Genomic DNA, 25,936 nt, shown 5'->3' with positions numbered 1-25,936 from the left:
GTACGATTTAAGACAGCAGACCTTAAGAAGCAAAGTAAATTGTTTGGGATTTTTCTATACTCTGGATGCCCTCTTGAACTATATTTCCGTTTTTGAGAACAGTGACTTTAGTATGACATGAGTTCGCATGAGTAATGAAGCAAAAAAAAAATAAGACAAAGACCCCATCATTGTTCCCACTCTATTTCAATTATATTTAATTATGTCAGTAATTCTTGTCATGTCCCCAGTCCATCACTTGGGGACATTAGTACTCTCTGGGCAAATATTTCACCTTGTTTAACTTGCAAGTCTCTCTTTGCAAGGCACCGTAAGATTCGAGGCAGCAGACCATGAAAAGAGAAGTAAAATGTTGGGAATATTTCTGTACTCTAAATGCCCCCTTGAACTAATTGATGTTTTTATAACAATGCCTTTAGTATGACATGATTTTGCATGAGTAGTGAAGCAAAACATATTAATGACAAAGAACTAGTCATTATCCTCACCCTTTTTAATTACATTTAAATATGCAATATTGTTTTCATTCCGCCTGCCCCACTCCCCAGTAGATCAGTTGGGGACATTACTACCATCTGGGCAAATATGTCACCTCGTTAGTACCTGCTTAATATCTCAGATATATATATATATATATATATATATATATATATATATATATATATATATATATATATATATATATATATATAATTTGCTTTTTTGAGCTGTAGACTATAATACATACTGCAGTTAGATCCAGGAAAAAGATTTGTAATTGGCGGAATTAATTTTGTCTACGCACGTCTATATTTTTTCTTTCAAAGACTTTTGAATACGACATCCTAGTTCGTTGCAGTCAAATGCTATGTGAACGTCATAACCGCTCTCGGTTAACTATTCTCGATCTGCAAACAATGGCGCACTCCGTGAAATAGCATTTTTTTCGAATCACTTAGTGATTCCAGAATGTTCTCGCAAAACCAAGGCCCTGAAGAAAGAGTCTCCATTGGAATGACTGTTATTAGTAGCGAAGGGCTTTTAAAATCTTTGCCGTTGCGATGCCATTGTAGCTGGAATCTCGACTGAAGGGGCGGGGCACGCGATCGACGTACGCCCTCGAGGTGTAAATAGGGTCAGGCGGCTCTGGGGATTTGCGTAATGACGCAGCACAGGTCTCGGGCCCCGGAAGCTGCATATCATAAACCGTAACCCCCGTGAAGTCACTTGCTTGGGTGTGTCAAGCCTTTCATTCAACGGGGTGGGCGAGGGTCCGAGCTCGGTTTATAATAGAAAGCCAAGAGACTATTCGACCGCTGAGTGCGCTGAAATACTGTTCATTTCGATGTTTTTAGAAAATAGGTATCTACGACTTAGTGAAAAATTATGAATTATAACGACAGTAAACAGCTTTGAGCACCATGAGCAGAAACAGAGGGGTGAAAACTCAAATATAAATGTTGTTGCCATCTGTCAGTGAGTTTCGAACACCACGTCGTTTCTTCCTTCTTCAGTGCTTTATCTTCGAAGATATGGCTTCGAACGCGGGTTAAGTTTCAACACTTCTAGAAATTATGTAAACTTTTCCGAAAGTAGCTGTGTTTAACGCACGCTAAAATCTATTCTGACATAATTGAAATAAAAATGGGCTCCGTAGACCAAGCGCCATTACGAGGTCTCTATTAGCTTTGACTGCAAAGATGTTTTTTTAACGTTTGTTGTTAGTTTTTTTGTGACGGAAAAAAGTAAGATAAAAACAGAAATTAAAGGAATTGTTAATTTGGCATGGTGTAGGTGCTGTGCACTCGTGACTAGTTTTTTTTTTGTTTTTTTTTAAAGAATAGCCCACATAAGGATCGTGTGCTCCGGCTACCAAGGAGCTCTGGTGACATGATTGTAAACTAGAAGCTAAAATGCGAGAAATGCCCAAATATATCTAGAGCCGTGAGGTGGAATTTTTAGGCCATTTTATATAGGTGCTCTTTATATAATGTGTTTGCTCCATTGTTTATCATGCAGAACATTGTGTATTTAAACCAGTGAAATATAATACAGTAAGTTGCTGCAGTGTATTAATATACTCTCTAGGTATTGCATTGCATTAATCATGGTGCAGTGATTTAAAACCATCACATGACGTAATCTCTAGGTTTCTCATTAATTGAAAGCCACACTTAAAATGACATTGCGAATTTGGGAAAGTAATCCACGTATGTGACGTCATTCCCCTGAAATATGGGCAATAACAGTACCAAAACCGTACTATAAATATTGTGCTCTCCATTTTACTTGCTATTTCCTTTGTTCCGGCCTCTCTGTATATCGAGAGGAGGATGGTGGGGGGTGACGAGTTTGTAATTATGTATGTAGATAAAAAACAGTTGTTGAAGATTTCATATTTCCACCAGTTTCGTCTGTATTTCAACGCTTGTATAGGATGGGGTATGTTCAAAATTAGGGGTTACTGAGTTAAACTAAAATGAGTTGAAAACGTGGCGGATTTTTCGTTTTTTATAGTTAAATATTAATTAGAAGCAAATGTAATTTAGAGCGATGATTAATTGTAATAATTGCACCCGACAGACAAACTTAAAAGTGGTCCAAGGGTGCACTTACAGTAAGCACCGCTGTCCTGGCTGTTCAGCCCCCTGGTTCAGATAAACTTTGATACGGCATTCTGGTGTATAATAATGTTCTAGTGCCCCAGTTTTTGTTTCTGGGCGTGAAACGCGGTTTTCTGGCTTGTATGTGTTTGGCTGCGATTGGGTTCTGGTGCCTGGGCGCATTTACTTAACCAGTGTGCTGTGTTTTCTTTGTGTCGTGAATGTGGCAGGAGCTTCCAGTATGTGCACAGATAGTCGTACCCCTGTGTATTATACGAAATAAGGCGCTAGTTTGGTCTCTGCCACCAGAGATAGCCCCCCCATACACACCTTGTTACCAGCAGCCGTGCCTCCTCTGTCTCGTGTTCTGACGCGTAGCTTATAGACATCGATGTGGGATTCATAAAACTCTACATTTAACATGCAGATATGTGCCCCGTTTTTTTTCAGGGCCACTGCCTTGGGGTCTCCATGGTTGGTCCACGAGGGGAGATTCTACGCCAGTTTCAGGATGACCACGGACTTAGTAAATGAGTCTGTTTTAGAGTCACCGTATGTGCATGTGTCTAGTGTAGAGATCCTGACCTGGACACGGCCCTCACGGATTTAGACTAGACACAGAAACATCTCCCTTCAGTACTGCCGTTTGGGGGCTCGCGGTGGAAAGTTTCGGGGCCCTGGAAGGCCAGATGATAGGTTTGTTCTCAGTTACCAACCTCTTGCAGTTTCCTCTGTCTGGTTCCACGCACTAATGACTGTTACACCTGTGCATCACACTTGGTTCTGCTTGTGCTGTGGCCAGCACTCAGCTTTGCCTACCTCTACCTGCTCCTCGGGTCTATTTGCCTGTACCTAGGCACTCGCCTGTCTTGTGACTGTCTGTATCGTCCTATTCTATTCTGCCTGCCTGTATCTGCTACTCTGCTCTGCCTGTATCTGCGCACTCTCATCTGCTTGCGCGCACCTATATGCCCGTATCTGTTATCCCATCACAACCTGCCTCTATCTGCGCTGTCCCCTCTGCCTGCTTGCATCTGCCTACTCTGCTCTGTCTGCTTCGACCTGCGCTGCTGTTGCGGTACCTGGACCCTCTGCGCTCTCTTTCTGTCCCCACACTCGTTTCTACATTCCTGCGACCACACACACTAGCTTTGTGAGAGGGAACCGAGGATACCGACAGTCAGAAGTACTAAGGAAGGGGTCTAGGTACAGTAGCTACTCGGAGAGGACGGAAGGTACATCACAGGGATGAGTGACTGACAGCAGACGTGTGCTTCTTTCTCCGGTACAGGAGCCGGTGTTTCCCGAATGTCGCTTCGTGTGTTCACTCGAGGGAGGCGCACGGTGAAGCTGGCCGTCTCTTGAGGTCATGATTGGTGAATGGCACCCCGTGCGTAAAGGGGTAGTGGTAGGAGCTAACCCACCGCCCTCTCAAGCTGAAGTAGATAAACTCCTAATTCTGGGAGGCTGCCTTGGTAACCCCCGGCCTCCGCGAATAAAAGAGACGCCCTTTTTAAACACGGGGTTCCCGGGTCTAAAGTGAAGACGTGCGGAGTGCCAGGCAGTGTGGCACCAATAACGGACTGTTTGGTTTCTTTGTGGACGTAGGTGGCCGGACCCGGGGACACAGTGAAGAATAATATTTTATCAATACAATATTTTAGCACTAGCGATAGATTTATATAGGGGCCGCGGGATTTTCGATTATATGATTATCCGGGTGCTTATCGGTCGTCACAGTAAAGTCAACGCCCTCCTCTGCAGGGCACGCGCGTTGCGCACTTGAGCATGTGGATACTGATAGAAATGAAATGTTGCACACATGACGGTCCCCGATGCACTGGTGAGGGTGCTAAAATATGCATTTGGTATAACCCCCTGACTTGCAATCTACACGAGTAATGGGGGCATTACCAGGGTCGCGTGGGCCATAAAGACCACTCAAATAATGTTTGCGATATTTGGGGTACGCGCACTGTCCCTGTCTGAATGTTATTTGCTTTTGTAACGTTTGGACATGGGTATTGTCGGACATAATATTTGTTGCTTAAATGAAGGGACGTTGAGGCTTTCTCCCACAAGTGTGTGTTGTACCATAGGGGTGTATTTACCCCCCCCTCTGATATTTGCATTGCTTGCGACGGGCGTGAATCCCTTTGGCCAGGGCTTGTGAGCTATGTAGTAAAAGTAATGAGTGTTATCCTAATGAAGAGACGTATGTGCCTGAAGGTGCGTGTTGTACTGTTTGGGGCTCGTTGCAATGTCTCACGCATGCATAATATTTGTTATTTTAATTTTACGACATATGTGGGTCTGTGTGGTGGTGTTGGTGGGTTGCTGGGGTGCCTACTCGAACAGCTTTAGCAGTTTTTAACGTATATGTATTGTCTCGCTCCTGGTTAACGCTCGCACTGCCGGTCCAAAAGAGCGCGCAATGTTGTCTCAAATAGGTTCCTCTCAGTCAGGGGCTTAGCGTTTACAAACACGCCATAAAACTCCTCTCTGGCGCCCACAAAGTATCTATCCCACCGGTATCACCGAGCGCTGGGAGAACTACCCCAGAGGCCAAAGGTGTCTGTCTGGAGGAAGTACTGTGGCTGAGCCTGGAGCCACATGGGTCCTGTAGTAGAAGCCGAAGGGAGACATGCTGCTGCCTTCTCAAGTGTTGACCTGTGGGCCTGTGGTGAGACATTCTGCCCTTGTCTGAACTGATGTCCATCGGGGCTGTGGGTGAGACATGGCAGCCTCATCTGAACTGTGGACCATTGGAGGCTGCGGGAGAGCAGCCGCCCTGATATATATACACAGCGGTACAAAGTGGCGTGTGTAGGAGATACGACGTTCTCGCCTTTAGTGATGCTCTCCTCGTTCCCAACATGGTATGTGACAAGCTGTTTTCATATGAAAAGAGGGCCAATGAGGTCTTGGGAGGGAAGGGGGTCGTCACATAAACATAAGCCAAGGGAGTCTCTGAGGAAGTCAGGCTAGCCTCGCATGAACAGGCCGAAGGAGGGACGGGACTTCTCTGCGTCAAATAAGCTGTCCCCGCCTGAACTGATGCCCAGTGGGTCTGTGAGTGAGACATCCATTACTCATTTGAACTGAGGATCAACGGGTTCTCTGGCGAGACAAGCTTCCTTCATAGAGACCCAAATATGTTTGTCCGGAAGACAAGCTGTCTTTCTATAAACGGAGGCCCGAAGATGTCTGTACAGGAAACAAGCTGCCCTCATACCAACAGAGGAGCAAAAATGGCTGTGCGGCAGAGAGGCCATCTCTATATGGGGGAAAAAAACTATGGGCCTGTTGGGGACACACGCTGCTCTCATACGAACAGAAGAACACATTTGGCCATGCGGAAGACTCGGTACCTTTATCTGAGTAGAGGCCCTAAGAAGTCTGTGCCCGGAGGCAAGCTGTCCTCATATGCATATTGGCCCAGTGAGGTATGTGAGGGGACATGTTTTCCTCATTTGAATATAGGACTAGCGGGTCTTTGAGGGTGCCACTCCGTCCTCATGTGAGCAGAGGCTCAGAGGGGCCAGGGGAATTGAAACCTAAATCCTCTTGTAACTGCTGCCTGAGCACTGACCGTAATTACTTGATCAGGCCAGATTAAGATTGATGATGCTTTAAAGTGGCGTTTACAGATCGATGCCCCGGGCCGTGCTCCTGGAGGGTCCGAGCCGCACAACATGGAGGCCCAGCTGACCCCGCATCAGCTGACCAGGGAGGAGGTCAGAGGCCACCTCACTTATTAGTAGGTGGTTGAAATCACAAACTTGGGAAAAATGCATTCAGCATCGACGAGAGCTGGGCAGCAGGAGGCCGGCAGGGCAAATGTCAGCCCTCGTTTTACGCCTGTTTGCTAGTAAATGGGTCCCAGACATGTCGACTGGAGAGGGGCTTCCGCAAAGAATAGCCAGCCTTGCACAGGCACATTCTGGAAACAGTTACAAAGCTGAAGATCTTTGAAATAGGGGTTATAGGCGAGAAAGAGGCAGTGGAGACAAGGAACAAAATGGCGGGGCTCCCCATACCATCAGAACACTCCATCTGGGATGTTTTCGTTGTAGTGCTGTTTCACCAGCTCGACACACAAACACCATCTGCCTCACACACCATACACACACTCTCGCACACCATGCACACACTCTCACACACATACACGGTATCGTGTATACATAACCCACACACACAAGCACGCATGCACGAGCCCAACAGATATCTCACACATTGTTTCACACTTGCTTTTAGTGCTGGCGTCCAAAGGGTTTGGTGACACACGCCAACAGTGTTTAGAATCAACCGCGGATTAGTTCACATGCCAATTATTAACTAATCTCTGTCACAAAATGAACGGGGGGGAGGGGGGTGGGGGGAGCCGCCTCTTTGATGTTTTCTTTTGTGCTTTCGGTTTGTTTTAGGGCCCATTTTGATCACTGTCTTGTTGCTGGAGAGAAAATCTGAACGTGACAGGCGTGGGACATTGGTTTTCAGTGTCTAGATCATACTCTCGTTGACAGGGTCTCAGTATTCTTTTCCACGTGCATTTAATATAGAATACTAAAAGGGCAAACCTAAAGCAATGCTATCAGGGTTCCCGGAAAAGCAACACCGATATGCTTATTTATTTACTTGTTTTTACCATAAATGTATCTGCAGTGCATCCACCGACGAAAGAGATATCAGTTCTGAAGAACCAACATTTGTAATTGAGCCAATCTCCCATCCGTAGTTCGCCTGCTCTACTCCAAGTGTCGGCTTGTCATCCCCGCCCTTGCCCGCCATCTTGTCGGTTTTGTTTGCCTTTAGATCCAACATACTAGTGACTACGACATTCCCACAAGACCTCATATTTATTTTATTTATATAAAGTCATTCTTGGGGATTATCGTTCGCAGTTCAGAGGCATGAGGTGCTGCGAATTAACACCCAGGTACTCTCGCTACAAGATGTTTTAAATGCAATTGTAATTAAAGAACTTGACACCTAACTGTTAGTAGCCTGAGGCACTCACTTTGACAGAGACAAAATAAAGCATCCAGTGACCTATGTGAGTTGATCTGTTGTCCCCGGGAGCAGAAGGTTATTGTGAAATGGAGCACGCCTTTTAACAGAAGACTCGAAGGGTCGCGCATTAACACTTTAAACATAAATAAATGTATATTACTTTGATAACGCTGCTAAAAAAATATTTAAATTACAGCATCCTATCAGCGACAGTCTCGATAGTCAGGAGTGAGCACACATTTCAACAAAGTCTACTTACGTGGACTCGTATATTTGTAGGTTGTAGAAGAAGGGAAGCTCTCTTGCCACGCTGTACAAATGTCAACAGAGAAGTCTAAGTTTATTGCCATCCGCGCTGGGGACGGCCGGGCCTTCCTCGACACACCGGAGCTTCGTCTTCTAGTGATGGGCCGCCGTTCTCGCCTTTAACAAACACAATATTCTACATATTGTGCTCCTCACGCGCACATTTCCATACTGACTACGGCTTCACCAACCCGCAGAGTTCGCAGGGCGCCGCTGTGGGTTTCACTGTTTCTTTCCCATGCACGTTTGTCTATGTCTTGTTGCATATTCTAAGGATAGTTCTAAACTAGAATAGTTGAAAATTCCTTAAAAGCAGGAGTTGACATTTATTGAAAGTACAGGTTTCCTCTCAAATGTTTACAACAGCTTTGACATTCCACAATCTTTGCGACCTGAAAAGTGTTTGTGTGCGCGATATTCCGTGTGTTAAGAAGAGGCTTCGAAGAGGCTTCCAATTAAACCCTGCACTTCTCAAGCTCTCACGGGGATGTGTTTGTGGAGTCCTGGTTAAGTCTCTGCTTGCTTGTGAGGCCTGTTAGCGGTCTGTGGGCCACACATTGCAGGCATCGCTCGAACTCCTGATACAGCTGGCCCTCTGCGGGTACCAGGGTCTGTACCATGCAGGGTCCCTTTTCTCAATTCTGTGCCCTCTCTGTGGCAGGTCATGCTTCCGACGGATGTAGCTTGTGTGTGGTGTGGTAGGTGGTTGCGCCATGCTGCGGTTGGTGCTAAGGGCCTGTGGTCGTACAGGTGGCACTGTGCCCAGAGTGTTTCTCTGCCCTACCTGTGGCTATGCAGGTGGCTACTCTGGTCTGTGCTCCCCATGGGTTTGGGTAGGGGGCCCCGTGCCACTATGAGTGCTCAGGTGTGTGCACGCCACCGTGGTGAGTGCCCATGTCGATGTCGGCTAGTGACCGCAGGGTGTGTTTGGCAGGCCTTGGTGGATGAAGCCTTCCGTGCCCTCTCTGTGGCTATGCAAATGGCGCTGTGCCACAGTGGGTGCTCAGATCCGTGCCCCTCCTGTGACCGGCATGTTAGCATCAGTTGGGGTCCGGTCAAGTACCCTGCGTGTGTGAGGGCACGCGCCACCGTGCCCGCAGGAGTGGTGTGTGCTGTGTGTACCGCTGTGGTGACTCTGTGTCGTTTTATGTTGCAGGTCCCGTGGTGCTGAGCACCCCGGCACAGCTCATCGCCCCGGTGGTAATGGCCAGGGGCACGCTGTCCATCACCACCACCGAGATATACTTCGAAGTGGACGAAGACGACTCGGCCTTCAAGAAAATCGACGCCAAAGTGAGTATAGCCTGCGGTGCCCACACAGCGCTCCGGGCAGAGCTGGTGAGATGGGCTCTGGGTGAGGGTATTGGCGTGTGTCAGTGACCGCATTCTGCTCTTTCTAAGGGTGCGTGCCCTCCCCGGACGGCCCTCCCGTGTTTCCATAACTGTCTCTCGTCCTGCGAAGATTAGGAAGGCTGCACATTAATGCTGCTGAAATCCGATTACAATCCGCTCATGTCTCTTAACCTTTATGAGGGCCTTTGTATGAACACGGGAAGTTTTAGTAAAGCCAATTGCATCCAAATCCCATTGGGCAGAAAATACTGAGTTTGAAAGTCTCGTCAAACGCACAAACCCACTTAATGAACTTCATTTGCGTGTGTGTTTTTGCATCAAGTCTTTTTTTCAGTGTGTGAGAATCCTACCCGGACCTTAAGCTTCACACCGGAAGTGATTTTAGGGCACATAGAAATTAAACACGGCAGTCCTAGAAAGGTAGATTTATTTTGCACTAAAATAGAAAAAAAAATAACCTAATGAAATCAGATTTCAGTGTGTTGGCGTACATGACAGCTACATCTATGAATGAACACCAAACACGTGTTTTCTGCCAACGCGGATTGCCAGATTCCATCGAAATGCCAAAGCAAACAGATAGAAAAAAGTTGTTTCACCTAAATATTCATGCGTTTTCTATCCATCCGAGAATAGCAAGAGGTCAGGGTTGTCCTACCACAGCAGCGACAGCAACACACTGGCAAACGGCAGTGTTTACCATGAAAACAGTGCTACCAGCAGCCTACCCCGTCTCGCGCTTGTGCCTTTCCCCGATAAATCGCACAGTTATGAAGGAACATTATCGTGCCTTCTTTAAACGTAGTGCTACAAAGTGTCATTGTGTTGACATTTATGTTGGAACGGTGAATTTTGATTTGTTGGAACTTTCATTCAATGCTATCATTTTGTCTTTAATTTATTTTTCATTTCACTTTTTATTTAAATTATTCATGTTGGCCAGTGCATGTCTTTTCACCTCAACAGCACCTGTGTGTTAAAATATTGATATGTGAAAATATCGGTACCCTGTGTTAGAATTATGCTTTTTTTCAGGATTGTCTCTTGACAGGACGCGCTGAAAGTCTTGTTAGATTCATTTTTGAACTGCAGTCCAGTTATATGTTTTTAAATACTAAAACGTCGTGATATCGCTGAGTACACGACAGACCCAGCGATGTATGTTATATCTAATTTTGGATTAGGTAGCCCGTCATATTATTTCTATAGCTCCCATGCAGGCTTTGTCACCTGAAAGATTTTGAACATTTTTAATTAGAGCCTTTCAAATACTATTGTTAAAAAAATTGAAGACTTTTAGCTACATTTGTGATACTGTGTACTCTTGAATATAATTCATAAAGATGTGCTAATAAAGTATGTTAAACCAAATAATTTAGGGGAAATATTTTCATATTCTGCAGAAGAACGCTAATAATTGCAAACCGATTTAGAATACATTTACCCTTACTTTAATAGAAAACTCAAATCAGTATTGAAATGTGTAACAATATTTATTTTTACTTCATTTATCGGCTTGTATTTAAATAAAAACGGCAACAGATTAAAATCTAATTCACAAGAGAAGAAATTATCCAGTGTATTTCAAGTGCATTTTCCGATATATTTGCAATATTCAAGCGCTATCGTATAAGCAAACTCCGAGCTTCTTCTCTTTTTTTGTATATATTTAAATAACATTTCAAGTATAGTTATGGAATGTTAGAAATCGAACAAGCAATATATCCGGAACGAAAAAAAATGTAAACTTTTAAATCCAGACACTTCAAAAGACGATCGACAAAAAGTACCATGAGAAAAAAAGTCTACCTTTCAACTGGTATCTCCTTTTGAGCAGAGACTGTCTTGAAGTATCCAGAACGGATATATATGTTTTGCCACTTCTGTTCAACATACCACAAAACAGCAACGTCCACATTTTCAAAAGACAATGCGAGAGCACAATATTTGATACAAATTAAAAAAAAAAGTACACATTTTTGTTCGGGTGGCATCTCCAAATAGATTTTTACTGACAAAAAAAATACTGATTTCGTGGTTATATTCCAATCTTTTCGGGGCTTCATCATTGTCTTTGTAAGTACAGTCTAAAGCCCCTTTATAAGTAAAAACGTTTGGAGGTGCAGGTTGTGTTAGTCCTTGTAAGTATGGACATGAATCCCAGTCGGTAAAGCTCCCGGGGCAGAGGCAGGTAGTGTACTGAGGTGAAGAGTCATGGGGGCGAAGGGGGCATGATATGCGTGGGATTCCTTCCTATGACCAGCGGGGCCCCCGGGGGGGGACTCAAGGCGCCCACAAAGCGTCCTTCAGAGCTTCTCCAGGCTCTTGGGGTTGGTGAGGATCTCCCGGGCCAGGCGCCAGGTCTGCTTGGCCGCGTTCTCCAGGGCCGAGTGCGGCTTGCCCTGAAAGAGGTCCAGGTTGGGCAGGAAGTAGTGCGGGCAGCGCCGGCACTGCAGGCAGGAGATGAGCTGCAGCAGGATGCCGTTCAGCCGGTCGCCCAGGCACGACTCGTCCCAGTCGGACTCCCGGGGGTGCTTCTCGCACTCGTACGAGACCAGGGTCTTCATGTGGTAGTTGTTGAGGGGCTGCCCGGGCAGCTCGAGGTGGCGGTCGCGCAGCGTCTTCAGCACCGACAGGCACTTCTTGCGGCAGCCGCCCATCTGCAGCCGGTTCTCGGCCTCGGCGAACTGCAGCACCCAGGCGTCGCTCTCGGCCGAGCTCTGCTTGCCGGAGAGCGAGTGGCACTCCTTGGAGAGCAGGTTGAAGCCCTCGGCCTTCACCTCGGCCACGCGGTTGGGCCCGGGCCAGGGGATGTGCGGCAGCGGCCAGTGCGCAGCGCTGCGAGGCCAGATGCCCGTGCACTTGAAGGCCGGCGTGATCTGCACCACGTAGCGGTCGCGGATCCGCAGGCGCACCTCGCTGGTGTCGGCCACCATCTTCACCACGTCGCGGTAGCTGCACTTGTCCACGGCCTGCGCCACCAGCGTCTGGAAGCGGGAGCGGATCTTGCGCGCCGAGAGGTAGCCCGAGGCCGTGATGAACTCCACCCAGAGGGACATGCTGCGCTTGCGGCCGTCGCTGAGCTTCAGCACGGCGCAGCCGGGCAGCGAGCCGTCGTCCACGAAGTTGAAGACTCCCATCTGGTTGAGGTAGAGCACCACCTCGAACTCGGTGGGGGAGACCACTTCCAGGCCCTCGTACCGGTTGTCCATCTCGTTGAGGGAGCTGATGAAGCGCGGCTCCTGCACCTCCACCTCCTTCAGCACGTCCGAGACCACCTTGCACACCTCGCGGATGGTCTTGGCGATGGCCGCCTTGCGCGCCTGGCACTTCTCGTTGTAGTACTTGTTGAGGTGGTACACCAGCTTGGCCTGCGCCGCGATCATGTTGGGGCAGAGATCCGGGTTGTACACCGGAGTCTCGCAGTAGGCTGTGGGATCCAACGCGGCTGCCGAGGCGGGAGCCAACTTCACGAAGGGGAGAAAAATTAAATAGTGAAAAAAAAAAAATCAAACTAAAAACAGCACCACTCGCTTCAAGGCGAGATGCAGCAATAACAATCCTTTACGGTGAGCCGGCTGCTCTTTCCAAGGAGATCTCCTTTCTCAATCCCTTTAATCTTTTCAGTGCAGCTTCTGGAATGGTTGTCTTTCCAAGAAATTCTCGTATGAGGCAAAGCAGCATCAGGATCCCAGGGATGAAATGCACAAAACGCCAAAAGTTCAGCTGGAAGCAGGGCTACGTTACCAGCAGTCACAGACACAACATTGATTTATCTGCGCTGGTTATCAGAGGGGGCGCAAGCTCTGAGAGGGCGGGGGCATCTCCGCGGTGTGTGTGTGTGTGTATATGATGTGGGAGAGGGCGCTGCCGTGGGTTGTATAGGAGCCCGGATGCACTGGGGTGGAAATTATAAAGGCAGGGCCAGGCAGAGGCGGGCGGCCAATCGCCACCGGGCTCGTCATTGCCTCTACGGATCAGGCCCGGCTCATTAATCCCTTCTCTGGTATATCCAGCAGCCCGGGCGAGGGGGGCCGCCAGAAGCGACCCAGGCCAGGCCGCCTGTGCCTGCGGAGAAAAGCACTCGGCTGCTCGCTGCAACCTGAAGCCTCTTGACATTTGGAGAGGAAGGGCTTTTTGCGCCTTGGTCGTGTGAAGAGGGGAGACACATGCGAATGTGCAAGAGCCAACTGCGAGCTAGTGTGGCCGTAAAAGGCAGGCACACACGTACACACACACAGACAGATACAGACCCAGGCAGGCAGACAATCGCACACACAGGTACGCACAGTCATAGTCATACACATACACACTTACACTTTCTAGTAGGTGCAATGCATGTTCTGTGTTGGGACTGCCTCGGATTTCTGGCTGCGGGAATGCTACAAGTAGCTGGACAGGGACTTTACCTTGGATGCGTGGGAGGTTTTACCAGTTGTAACCAACGCTTTTTTAATAATAATAATAATAATAATATATATGTCTGTTATACTGCACTACTGGTGTATCGAAGCCTCTCAGTGCTGTTAGTTTTATTTTGCTTCATGAAACATAATACAATTAATGCTATACCAAGCGGCGGAAGTGCGTTCTGAGGCGGTATGTTTATATATATATATATATATAATAGTGTTACTCGTTTATTGATGCAAGCGAATTTTACACAAAGACAGGTTTCCCAGTGACGGACCGATATCGCATTCCAAGGGCCGGCCTTGAAAGGTTGTAACACTGTGTCTCGCGGATGTCAGTCTGTTTGAACTGCTCTTTGCCGCCTTCGTTGTTTAAAGATCAGGGTATCCATGTTGGCTGTAGCGTCTGCACCACTACATTACGCGTGAGATTGTTGCGTTGAGAGCTGCACGCTGCTCAGACTGTGAGCCTGTACATGCGGGTCCCTAGTGGCCTCGCCGGACACGCTCCTCGCAGCCATGGCTGACATCCTGCCAGTGACAGCCTGGGGCGGCCTCCGCGCCCCTCCGTCCTCCTGGAGATGGGAGGACTCCGAAGGATGCTGCCATTCTTGATGTGATGACCGTGACCCTGGCAGGCAAAGGAACTTGTAAGGGAGACAGTATGCCGCTGCCAGAGCTCGCCGCGCCGGAGAGGTGTCGGAGCAGGAAACAGCATGCACTGCTGTTCACCCCGGCGAAACAATGTTACACAGGGCCGGCTCTCTGTCTTGGAAGGCTGAATACATTTGTTTATTTTTTCGAAGAGAGCCACGTGGCGTTTAGAGTAACCAGGTGCTGCCCTGACAGGATGCGTGTGTCTTTGTATTGCTCCGAGAGGATATGTTTGAATACACATGTTGAAGGCGTGGTAGATTTGTTACGGTATAACACTGGGAGGATGCATGTTTGTGTGTTTATTGCTGTGTGTGTGTGTATAGACATACTCTGAAGGTGAGGTGTGAATTTGTTGCGGTATACTGCTGAGAGAGAGAGAGGGTGTGTGTGTATTGCTCTAAGAGGAGGTTGTGTGTATAGACTTAACTTGAAGGTGTGGTGAATGTGTTGTGGTATACCGCTGAGAGGGGGGCGTGGGGAGTAGGGGTGTGTGTGTAGACATATCTTGAAGGCGGTGTGTGTGTATAGACGTATCTTGAAGGTGAGATAGATTTGTTGCGGTATACCGCTGAGAGAGTGGGGGGTGTATTGCTGTGAAAGGTGGTGTGTGGATGTGTTGCGGCATACCCCTGAGAGGTTGCGTGTGTATGTATTCCTCTGAAAGGCGGTGTGTACAGACATACATTGAGGGTGCGGTAGATTTGTTGCGGTATACCCCTGAGGCCGCATGCGTTTACTGTTCTTAGAGGATGAGTTCGTATGCATACCGTGAGAGAGTGGTGAATTTACTGCGATCTAATCTTGGCCAAGTGCCACTCGTTGGTAACAGATTGCCGCACCTGGAAGTACACTCTCACTTTCGGTTAATCTTGACTTTTGGAGGTCAGCGCACCTGCGAGTGATATTTTTCATTTTGTAATACAGTCCTCAAACCTCATTGTCCTCCCAACAGTAGAAGGGATTTTTATTTTACATAGTCTTTTTTTTCGCACACCATCTGTTGTCGACGTTCCATGATCCAGGATAAGAGTAGAAATACACATTACCGCCCTTGTTTTATTGGTGAGGTATAAATACAAGATAAACGTGGCTGCTTCCCCAAGCCTAGGTAAAATTAGTAGAACATGCATTAGAAATAAGAAAATTACTCCTGTCTGAAATCGCCAGAAGAGATCCACTGTGTGTCTTGCAACCAAGAATGTTATGCCGCGTGGCGTGGAAGCGGTACCAAAGTGGCAGCGAGGATCCGCCTCTCCTGGGTCGGGAAACCTGAGGTCTCGCTTCAACCCTGAGCCAGAGAAAGATCGGCGGCGTGCGCGCGACCCTTCAGCGTGCCCGCTCTCGAGACAGCGAGTATGCGCACGCACGTTCCTCCCGCGCGCGGTCTCCCCTTCCGCTCGAAGAAGTGAGCCGGCCGACCGCTCTTTATAGGAGGTCGAGGCGCGCGCCGACCAGGCATCCTCGTGCACAGCACTGGCCTCACCCTCGTGCACGCCCATTTATCCTAGCATCTTAGCACTGAACGGGAGCGTTTTACCCCGACATTCTGATCTTAGGGAGATATAACGGGACATTTCACACAGTGGTGTCTGCAGGTGCCCCTTTTATCTGTACGTAGGGCTTTTAAAGGATCAACTTCATATATATATCTACCTTGGTGAACCGGTGTTTAGCTCACAAAATGATGATCTTGCTGCCGTGATCTAAAATACCACAGTTTATTATTCCAATCGTCTCTGGCAACGACTAGTATAGAAAATATTACATCGTGACTGGTACACGACGTATCGCAATTAGCGGCGAAGGTCTTCACTAGTGATAGGGGAGGGCGGGTCTTGGGGCCGTCGCTGGCACCCATTCACCGTCTTCACTTAATGTGACACTTATTACCCGGTTTCCAACTGCACAGTTTGTTTGTACCACACATGTCCAGACAGCCATGCTCACGTCGGCTTGCTTTATTTTGGCTGCTCGTTACACTAACATTTATCAGGTGGACGAAAGTGCGCCGAAGCACCAGCATGGACCAGCAATAAACCGATGTATCAATAGTATATTTTTCATTTCACTCAATTTTTAGGGCGTTTTCTGCAACGTGTCGTTCGATAATCAACCGATACATTGTTAGAAATGCGATAGAAATAAGGATGCCCAGATATCGGCGCCATGTCCTACTAATAAGCTAAGGTATAATTTCTACTGGTGCAGATACTGTGTACGGCAAGTTGTGCAGATTTTAAAAACATTTATTTAGGAAGTGTTTTTTTGGTTGCAATCATATCAAATTAAAACAAGGATGCAAGTGAACTTAAATTGTTATATCAGTGGACCCTATACTTTAGTCTTATGATTTACAAATATTAACTACCTATCTGACATGTTCCAAGATCGTATATTCATGCATTTTAAAACAATAGCGCAAAACACTTTTTTTTTTCTTTTAAATTTTTTTCTGCATGCGGGGTAAGGGCACACATTTTTCATTGCCTTCGGTTTGCAAACGCATAGAAGTTTCTCAAATAAAAAAAAAAGGAAACGCGTGGTTTCGAATTTGGTACCCCTGCGACATGATATGAAACTGAAAGTCATTTGCATCAAACGCTTCCTGTAACACTACATATCAATTTTAAAGAAACTTACACATCTTCAGCAAACCATGCCCTGTATTAATTTGCTTATTTTTCAACAAAAGAAACTTTTGTTACTTTCTTGCGAATAGCACGTTACAGAATCATTCACTCGGATATTCGACTGTAAAAAGGCGCAAATATTAAAATGTATAATTTTAGAAGTAAACGCAACTTTTTGTTGCGCAAACGTGTTAAATAATAAAGATATTGAAATTATTTTAATATGCTCGACATTTGGCGGCCCATGTACGGATCTCTATACGTGACTCAGAACATAAGCAACATTTAATATAAGTGATGATATTTTTTCCACTGTAAATTCTAAGTTCGCCATCTTGCCGTTTCGACTAAATGAGTTTTAGGATCGAGATGACAGAAACGAATGACGCCACAGTTGCTTTCTTCTTCCTTATTGTTCCTCCAATCTCAAATTGGGAATGTATTTTTCAAAGTCTCGTTTGGATTAACAGTGCCCACTTGATTTGATTGTTAGTTTTGTTGAACTTTTTAAAATATGACGATGTAGTGAAGGCTTGACTTAAAATCCGCTATTTTATGTTGTATTATACATTTTTTGTAAACTGGAGAACAAAAGACTCGCCAAAGTGAAACGTGAAAATGCAAGTAAGAAATATATTTTAGCATCCACGTACATCCAAGATCTTTATGTGAAATCCTTGCGGTGACGCACGCGCCCCCTGTTCATACAAGTGCGGAAGTGTGTCGCATCATTAGACGCCGTCCGTTCCCATTAGCCAGAGAGGGCGCAGGCCCCGCAAACTGCGCCGAGGAATGTGAGGGTACACGGCTCTCGTGTTTAGCATTTAAACTTAATTTGAAAACTCAAGTTACCAGATCGTAAATTTTAGCGACTGCTTCCTTTCATGTGGGAGGGAATCTAGCTAGAGCTTGTAAAAGTAGAACTAAAACACACTACGACTTTTCTCGTAATAACCTAAGATTTTCCTTTGTTTGTTTTTTATCTGCCAAAGTTGCAGTAGAGGTTTTACACGCTGTTTTCAGTTTGTTATTTATCCATTTTACTAGCAACCGTCTTGGGCATAGTAGAGAAAAAATAGAAAAAATAAGTTACATTTATTACCTTTTTTGTCACCCCTGCCAGAGAGCCTGGACTTTGAATGTACACGATGTCTACTTAATTATTTTAATCTGTCTAAGTAGTTTCATCTATATTTCTAAAACTTGCCAACCATAATAAATGTCTTTTTTTTTGCACGCGAGAAATCAAAAGCCTCTCGCGGGAGTGTTTGCTGAAAATGTCACATTGCATGATGTCAGAGTGGAGATAATCTGTTCGTTTAATGTAACTTGTCAGCTCCTAAACCATTAGCCCGGTAGCTGTTTATGATGGTATCCTGGATGGTTTGAAGGAAAGTCTGATAGAGGAATACACTTCCTACAAAAGTGAAGTTTCTTTTATCAGCACGTCTGGATGAGTCTGTTCACAGTAGTGCACAGATGCTTTGATTTCAGATTTTTTTTTTTTACTAAGTTTCTGCTAGAATCATCGTTCTTTCTACTGATCTAGTTTCGAAAATCAGATTTAGTCATGCGCAAATAAATTTCATTTTTAATGGGAATCGTTACTTTTCTACCATGCGTGGTTCTGTGACAGCGGTTACTTCAGAAGATCGTCATGTTGCATCGTATCTAGAGAGTAAGAAACGACTAAATATCTCCAGCTCAGAGGCCTGATTGTGATCGGGTAAATCTAGATGTATATAACTGCTCCCAAATAGGAGTTATAGGGAAATGGCTGGAGAGCCGCCGTACTTTGGCACATATAGCACTTTGGAGACCGTAAATGCTGTTTACACGTACTGTGCTATTAACCTCGTTTTAGAAGCTTCCGTGGAATCTTGCCTCATCCAATCAGATTGCCCGTAAACTCTGGCAATATCTGTGTTCGGTGGTCAATGAACTGCAATTGCAGGGTCATGAAGCACAGTACAGTTGGCTGGTATGTCTGCCTGTTCAGATGTAAGGTTAGGCAGCCGGGTGTTAATATCCTTGTTATCCACATACTTCAACAGTTATCAGCTCTTGAATGCACTTTGCCTTAATTATTCTCCCTCGGTTTCATCTGAAGCTCATAAATGGACAGTGGGCGATTAACAGCGGTTAACACCCTCATCAGGGGACATTAAACACTGTAAAGTTCCTAGAAGAATATGATAGATCAAATGCAGTACAATCCATGGGCTAACCCTACCACAAAACCTAGGAGTTAAACACCCAAAACTTGAATACATAATCAGCATTTGATATTACATTTTCCAATCTTTCTACAGAGATCTAATTTGGCCATTAATGGTTAATTCATTTTAAAGTACAAGAGTTACATCCACCAGTAGAAGTATCAGTTCGCATCTTAAACTTGTGTTCACAGTAACACCTTAATATGTGTTTATTTCCAAGGTTTAATTTACTCTTCCACATAGGTCTAAATTTCCACAAGTCTTGTGATTAATCCACACTTGGCATCCAGTACATGATACAGCTACATATCTACCATTTTCTGTCTGTGCTTATTGCAATGCTGGACAAGTGCATCTAACCTTAACATATGAAATGATGAATTTTAGACCATAAAAACGGTGTAAACAGCACTTTACAAAATACCACAATCTAAATCAGACTTCTAGAAGAATTGCTATGTGTTGCTGCTGTTTGAGAAAAATGATCTCAACGTAGTTAAAAGATACGAAGTAGCTCAGCAGCAAAACTAGTTTTCAGGAAACCCCCTTATGTCTCTCATAGTAAACATTGCCATTTCAATGGCAAGCATTCTTCAAATTCACACAGACCTCTTCTATGAAACACCCCACAAGTGGCCATTTTATAGGCCCCGTTTATGAGCTCACGGTTGTGAACGATTATGGAATAAGAAGGCCCCTGTGAGAAGCAGGAGGTTGTGCAGTGCTGCACGACTGACTGCACCGTCTTAGAGGACTTCATGCTGATCAGTCGTGACTGCGCTGTCTGCAAGAGCACAATGCTAGTGAGCGCAGAGCAATTACTTTGAATAATCTGCTAGATGCCTCTCTGCCATATTTGGATCTCAGTAAATTCCACATTTTTGAAAAAACAGGAAAATATTCAATATCACTTCCTCACAAGTAGATACCTCAAATCTGCAATTCTTATGATTCAAAAGTAACACATTCAGTGAACCACAGCCAGACAACTAACTGTTTACAGCCTGGTTACTAACTCTGCTTCAGATCAAGTTTGGTTCTGGTTTGAGATCTTCAAAATGTATGCAGAGGCACGACTGACATCTTAAGGTTTTGTGGGGCCCTGGGAAAAACATATTTTGGAGGCCCTTGTTCGGAACAACTTTCAGTCTATTTTTCATGTACCTGTGCTTAATATTAAAATGAGACATATGCATAAAGTGCTTGAAATTGTACATTTAATTGTTGGCGGTTCTAAGCACAAATTAATTCCCCTCACAACAGATATTCTTGCTGCAACAGGGAAAACTAAAACACTGCTGCAACGATATACACAATTCCATTTCTTGAAACCTGATCATTTTCTCATTAATTATTTTCCCCTGCTTTGTCCCCTCCCCCTTTTATGTGTACAGCTCCCTGGCTTGGTAGTTACCTCTGGCTTTACTTAGTATGAAAAATGAGACGGCCAGGAGAGCAATAGATCAGTAACGCGCACCGTTATGCAAGTTAGAGACAGAGGTGAGGTAGAAAGAGACATAAAGTGAAGAAAGGAAAGCCACATAGCCAAAATGAAAGATTCATACAGGTAGAGAAAGAGAAACAGATTTAGGAGGGAAAAGATTTATTGTGAGATAAAGATATGTGCAATGATATGTAGAGAGTGGTGAGATTCACCAAGAGGTGAGATAAAGATACAGAAATTTGAAAGAGCTGTGAGTGAGGTAGGAGATCAAGGTACACAGGTGAAGTAGAGATGTATATAACAGATTATATAGAGCTAAATAAATATTTGTAATATGGATGCGCTTGAAGTCTTTCTCTACTGTACCCCAAAAAAGCAGGCAGAGTATGTATCGCTGTACTTCAAAAACAGCCATAGTGGATGCTGCGGACACAGGGGCTAGACTTACTTGATATCTAACGTATAGTATGAGCTTCCATGTGATTGGAACACAGATTATTAATTTGTTCTTATATATATTTCTGGCAGGAATCCGTCAAGCACATGAGGCAATCCATATGACCCAATAGAAAAGGGAAAGCACACTGTTCATTTTCCTGCTGTTTTATATAACTTGAACTCGACCCAAAGGTAGTGGGGCACTTTACATGAGCACCAGTTACATTACACAGGGTGATTTGCCCAGAATCACAGGATGTTGAGTGGACCTGGTTCCCCATCTCCAAAGTCGGCAGCTCTGGCCATTAGGCCACATCCTCTCTTGAACAAGGAAGGGTATCAGTCAGAGCAATATCTGAAAATAACCCTTCACAGGCCAGGACTAGACAGTAATGGAGCCAAGAGTCCCACGTATGGGCCAGCCACTGCACCTCTGGGGGGTGAAACATTTAAACACTACAGCTACCAAGACTCTTTGCAGTCTATAACGTAATGAGCCGGGAAGGTGTTTTGGCATGGAAAAGGTAAGTTTGGGGTTTAATTGTTTTGTCCCTATAAGGTAAAATTCATAGGCTGAGCTCCAAGTTTGAGTGGATAGGGGCAGTGTAGTAAAATAGCATGGCACACCTCAGTTATTTCTGTATTTGTGTGGTGACAGACTGATGCCTGGCAAGATATACACAGGGAGCTATCTTGGCCTTAAAAGGTATGCCAGGTGCCCTAAAGCATAGAAGCACAATGGGTCCCCATAACCTCGTTAGGTATTAAAATAGAGCCTTACCTGGGGTGCAGAGGGCTCCTCGTACTCCTAGGCCTTGAGGCACCCCATCCGCTGCACTGCTGTTAGCTTCGTCTTTCTTAGCCGCGCCACTGAAAGAGTTATCATGTAAAAAACGCAACAGAAGAGATGGGAAATATGATGACTCGTTTTAATTCAATATTAGTTAACATTTGTCAGTGTTTACCTTCATCATTTCTAAAAATAAATGTATACCGATTTAACTTATGATACAATTATATTTTAGGCGTGCTTTACGTAGCGTGCCAATCCAGTATTTTCACAAAGCACACTCTCTGAAACCAATCATTTTAATGCAAATGAGGCACACCTTGTGTGAGGCACCTAGGGTCACACAATCTGCCCTAATGGCATGCTTGGATTTCAGCCCAGAATATGTGAACACAATCTGAAATTCATCCTCGTGCTGTTAATCTCTGCTGCCTTAAATTTAACACAAAAGACAATTGTTTTATGTATAGTTTGGTCCAATAACTAAATTAGAACATTGCACACATATCTATATGTATATATATATATATATATATATCACATGCTGAATGATTGTGGCAGAATTGAAGAAATCATCCTTTACAGTATTTGGGAAAAGAGCCCGTTCTTCAGTCTTAAAAGGGACAATAGCCCTAAGAGAGTGAATCGGAAATAAAACACACAAGCAAGAGCACCTGGCCAGAGAGGAGATGTGGAGTTTTCTCTCGGTTGAATTATCTCAATGGGAAAGATTTTGTGAAGGTGACCTAAACGACTGCACTTGCTAGACGTGTTTTGTCTTGTGCGTTTAGTTTAACTGTAATTTATGTGGACCACGATAATACAATATTTCGGATTTTATCTTTATCCATGTTGCCTTACAGGAACAGCATGCTTTTTCCTCCTCAAAACTGTATTAGGGAGGAGAGAAACAGGGTAGTGCCCTAGTTTGTTTCTCTCTTGCCCTTCAAATGGATCATAGATCTAAAACAAAGGCAAGTATTTTTTTTGAGTGGTGCACAAGGCTTTTTAGATTTACATTTATATAACAACAGTTGGAATGATTAGTTGCAGATGCAGCTTGTCATCAATTGAGAACTACTGTCTAAGTATACATACAACTATCAATTTAATGACTAGTCACAGGGAAAGGTAGCTATCATTTGACAGCTAAAACCTGGGGTTTATACACAGAAATCATGCACCCAATATAATGAGTAGGAAGTTAATGTTACACAGCAAACAAAAACTATTCTACAAAGGCACATATAGCATCACTAAATATCACTAACATGTTAGAAACTATGGACCAGTTCTAGTTCCTTCTTCATTTTAACTTATGCCAGCACTGTTATGTGGACATAGTAATAAATACTCAGTGAACATGGTGGATGAAGTCGGGATCCAGGCATTACAATATGCAACTACGAATGGACATTAATAACAAACATTGTAGCACATAAACAATATTTATATGAGTTGTACCTACAGGAATAATTTAGTCCTTTTTTTTATAATACCAACCAATGGACAGTCTAAAAGTCTGGTTGTTGCACATTTATTTGGATGATAGAGACGTAGTAACTGCACATGCAAGCCACACAGTGATGTCGTCCACTGAACGTGAATCATTTTCGATTATCGCATGGGTGCAATTTCACAAAATGGAATAACACAAGGCAAATCAAATCAAATCAAATCATTAACATTTATAAAGCGCGCTACTCACCCGTGCGGGTCTCAAGGCGCTAGGGGAAAGGGGGGGTTACTGCTGCTCGAATAGCCAGGTTTTTAGGAGTCTCCGGTCCTGGGTGGTCCTGAGGCTGGTGGGGAGGGAGTTCCAGGTCTTGGCCGCCAGGAAGGAAAAATATCTCCCACCCGCCGTGGAGCGGCTGATGCGAGGGACGGCAGCGAGTGCGAGACCAGAGGAACGGAGGAGGCGGGTGGGGACGTAGAAGCTGAGGCGTCGGTTGAGGTATTCCGGTCCCTTGTTGTGGAGGGCTTTGTGTGCGTGGGTGAGAAGTCGAAAGGTGATCCTTTTGCTGACTGGGAGCCAATGCAGGTGTCTCAGGTGTGCGGAGATGTGGCTGTTGCGGGGTACGTCGAGGATGAGGCGTGCCGATGCGTTTTGAATGCGTTGCAGGTGATTTTGGAGTTTGGCTGTGGTCCCGGCGTAGAGGGTGTTGCCGTAGTCCAAGCGGCTCGTGACGAGGGCGTGGGTCACGGTTTTTCTAGTGTCGGCGGGGATCCAGCGGAAGATCTTGCGGAGTATGCGGAGGGTGAGGAAGGAGGCGGAGGACACGGCGTTGACTTGCTTGGTCATGGTGAGAAGAGGGTCCAAGATGAAGCCGAGGTTGCGGGCGTGGTCTGTGGGGGTCGGTGCGGTGCCGAGGGCCGTGGGCCACCAGGAGTCGTCCCAGGCGGACGGGGTGTTGCCGAGGATGAGGACTTCAGTTTTTTCAGAGTTCAGCTTTAGGCGGCTGAGCCTCATCCAATCTGCGACGTCCTTCATACCCTCTTGTAGGTTGGTCTTGGCGCTGGCGGGGTCCTTGGTGAGGGAGAGTATAAGTTGGGTGTCGTCGGCGTAGGAGGTGATGATGATGTCGTGCTTGCGAAGGATGTTGGCGAGGGGGCTTATGTAGACATTGAAGAGTGTCGGGCTGAGCGATGAGCCTTGAGGTACGCCGCAGATGATCTCGGTGGGTTATGAGCGAAACGGAGGGAGGTAAACTCTTTGGGAACGGTTTGAGAGGAAGGAGGCGATCCAGTCCAGGGCCTGGCCTTGGATCCCGGTGGAGCGGAGGCGGGTGATTAGGGTGCGGTGACAGATGGTGTCGAAGGCAGCCGAGAGGTCGAGGAGAATGAGGGCGACTGTTTCACCGTTGTCCATCAGGGTTCTGATGTCGTCAGTGACTGAGATGAGGGCGGTTTCCGTGCTGTGGTTGGTTCGGAATCCGGTTTGTGAAGGGTCGAGCAGGTTGTTGTTTTCCAGGAAGGTGGTCAGCTGTTTGTTGACGGTCTTCTCTATTACCATGGCTGGGAAAGGCAGAAGAGAGATGGGGCGGAAGTTTTTCAGGTCGCTCGGGTCAGCCGTAGGTTTCTTTAGTAGGGCGTTGACTTCGGCGTGCTTCCAGCATTCGGGGAAGGTAGCAGAAGAAAAAGAAGAGTTGATGACGGTCTGGAGGTGTGGGGCGATGATGTCGTCGGCTTTGTTAAAGATGAAGTGAGGGCAGGGATCCGAAGGGGCACCGGAGTGGATAGAGTTCATGATGGATTTGGTTTCTTCAGTGTTGATGTGGGTCCAGTTGTTGAGGGTAATGGCCGGGGGTGCAGGTTCGGTGGTGTTATGTTGGGTCTGGTGTCCGAAGCTGTCGTGGAGGTCGCTGATCTTGCGATGGAAGAAAGTGGCGAGGGATTCGCACAAATCCTGTGAGGGCGTGACGGCGTTGGCGTTGGGGTTGGAGAACTCCTTGACGATGCTGAAGAGTTCTCTGCTGTTGTGGCTGTTTTTGTCCAGTCTGTCGGTGAAAAAGTTCTTTTTAGCAGCGCGGATCAGGCGGTGGTGTTCGCGGGTAGCGTTCTTGAGGGCGGTCATGTTGTCAGCGGTGTGGTCCTTGCGCCAGGCCTTCTCGAGGGCGCGACAAGTTTTCTTTGATTCTTTGAGGGTGTCAGAGAACCAGAGAGGTTTTTTGGTGTTGGTCTGTCGATGCGTGCGTTTGAGGGGAGCAAGGTTGTCTGCGCAGGTGGAGATCCAGTTTGTGAGGCTGAGGGCTGCGTCGTTGGGGTCGGTGGTGAGGGTGGGTTGGTTGGCGGCGAGTGCTGAGAAGAGTTGCTCTTCGGGGATCTTGTTCCACTGTCGACGAGGGATGGGTTGAGTGCGGAGGTGGCGGGTCTCGCGTCGGAATGTGAAGTGGACACAGCTGTGGTCGGTCCAGTGTAGAGCGGAGGTGTGGCTGATGAAGACGTGTTTGCTGGCGGAGAAGATAGGGTCAAGCGTATGTCCGGCGATGTGGGTGGCGGTGTTCACCAGTTGTTTGAGGGCGAGGTTGTCGAGCAGGGTGGTGGTGTTGGGGTCGTTGTTTTCTTCCAGATGGAAGTTGAGGTCGCCTAGGA

At 46.1% G+C, this 25,936-nt stretch overlaps 2 protein-coding genes across 5 annotated transcripts in view; one reads left to right on the top strand and one right to left on the bottom strand.

Annotated features, from left to right (window-relative positions):
• NBEA (neurobeachin) overlaps nt 1–25,936 on the top strand; it is a 1,608,295-nt gene that overhangs the window by 1,119,580 nt on the left and 462,779 nt on the right. For all 4 annotated transcript variants that reach the window (XM_069205539.1, XM_069205537.1, XM_069205538.1 and 1 more), the window contains one exon: nt 9,058–9,194. In XM_069205539.1, the coding sequence (XP_069061640.1) occupies nt 9,058–9,194 (137 nt within the window). The remainder of the gene's footprint in view (nt 1–9,057; nt 9,195–25,936) is intronic.
• MAB21L1 (mab-21 like 1) lies at nt 10,729–13,360 on the bottom strand. Its single transcript, XM_069205540.1, has one exon. The coding sequence runs from the start codon at nt 12,638–12,640 to the stop codon at nt 11,561–11,563; it is 1,080 nt and encodes a 359-aa protein (XP_069061641.1). The 5' UTR covers nt 12,641–13,360; the 3' UTR covers nt 10,729–11,560.

Source organism: Pleurodeles waltl, chromosome 8 (genome assembly GCF_031143425.1).
Source record: "Pleurodeles waltl isolate 20211129_DDA chromosome 8, aPleWal1.hap1.20221129, whole genome shotgun sequence".
Taxonomy (NCBI): domain Eukaryota; kingdom Metazoa; phylum Chordata; class Amphibia; order Caudata; family Salamandridae; genus Pleurodeles; species Pleurodeles waltl.
This window is presented reverse-complemented; position numbering and strand designations above follow the sequence as displayed.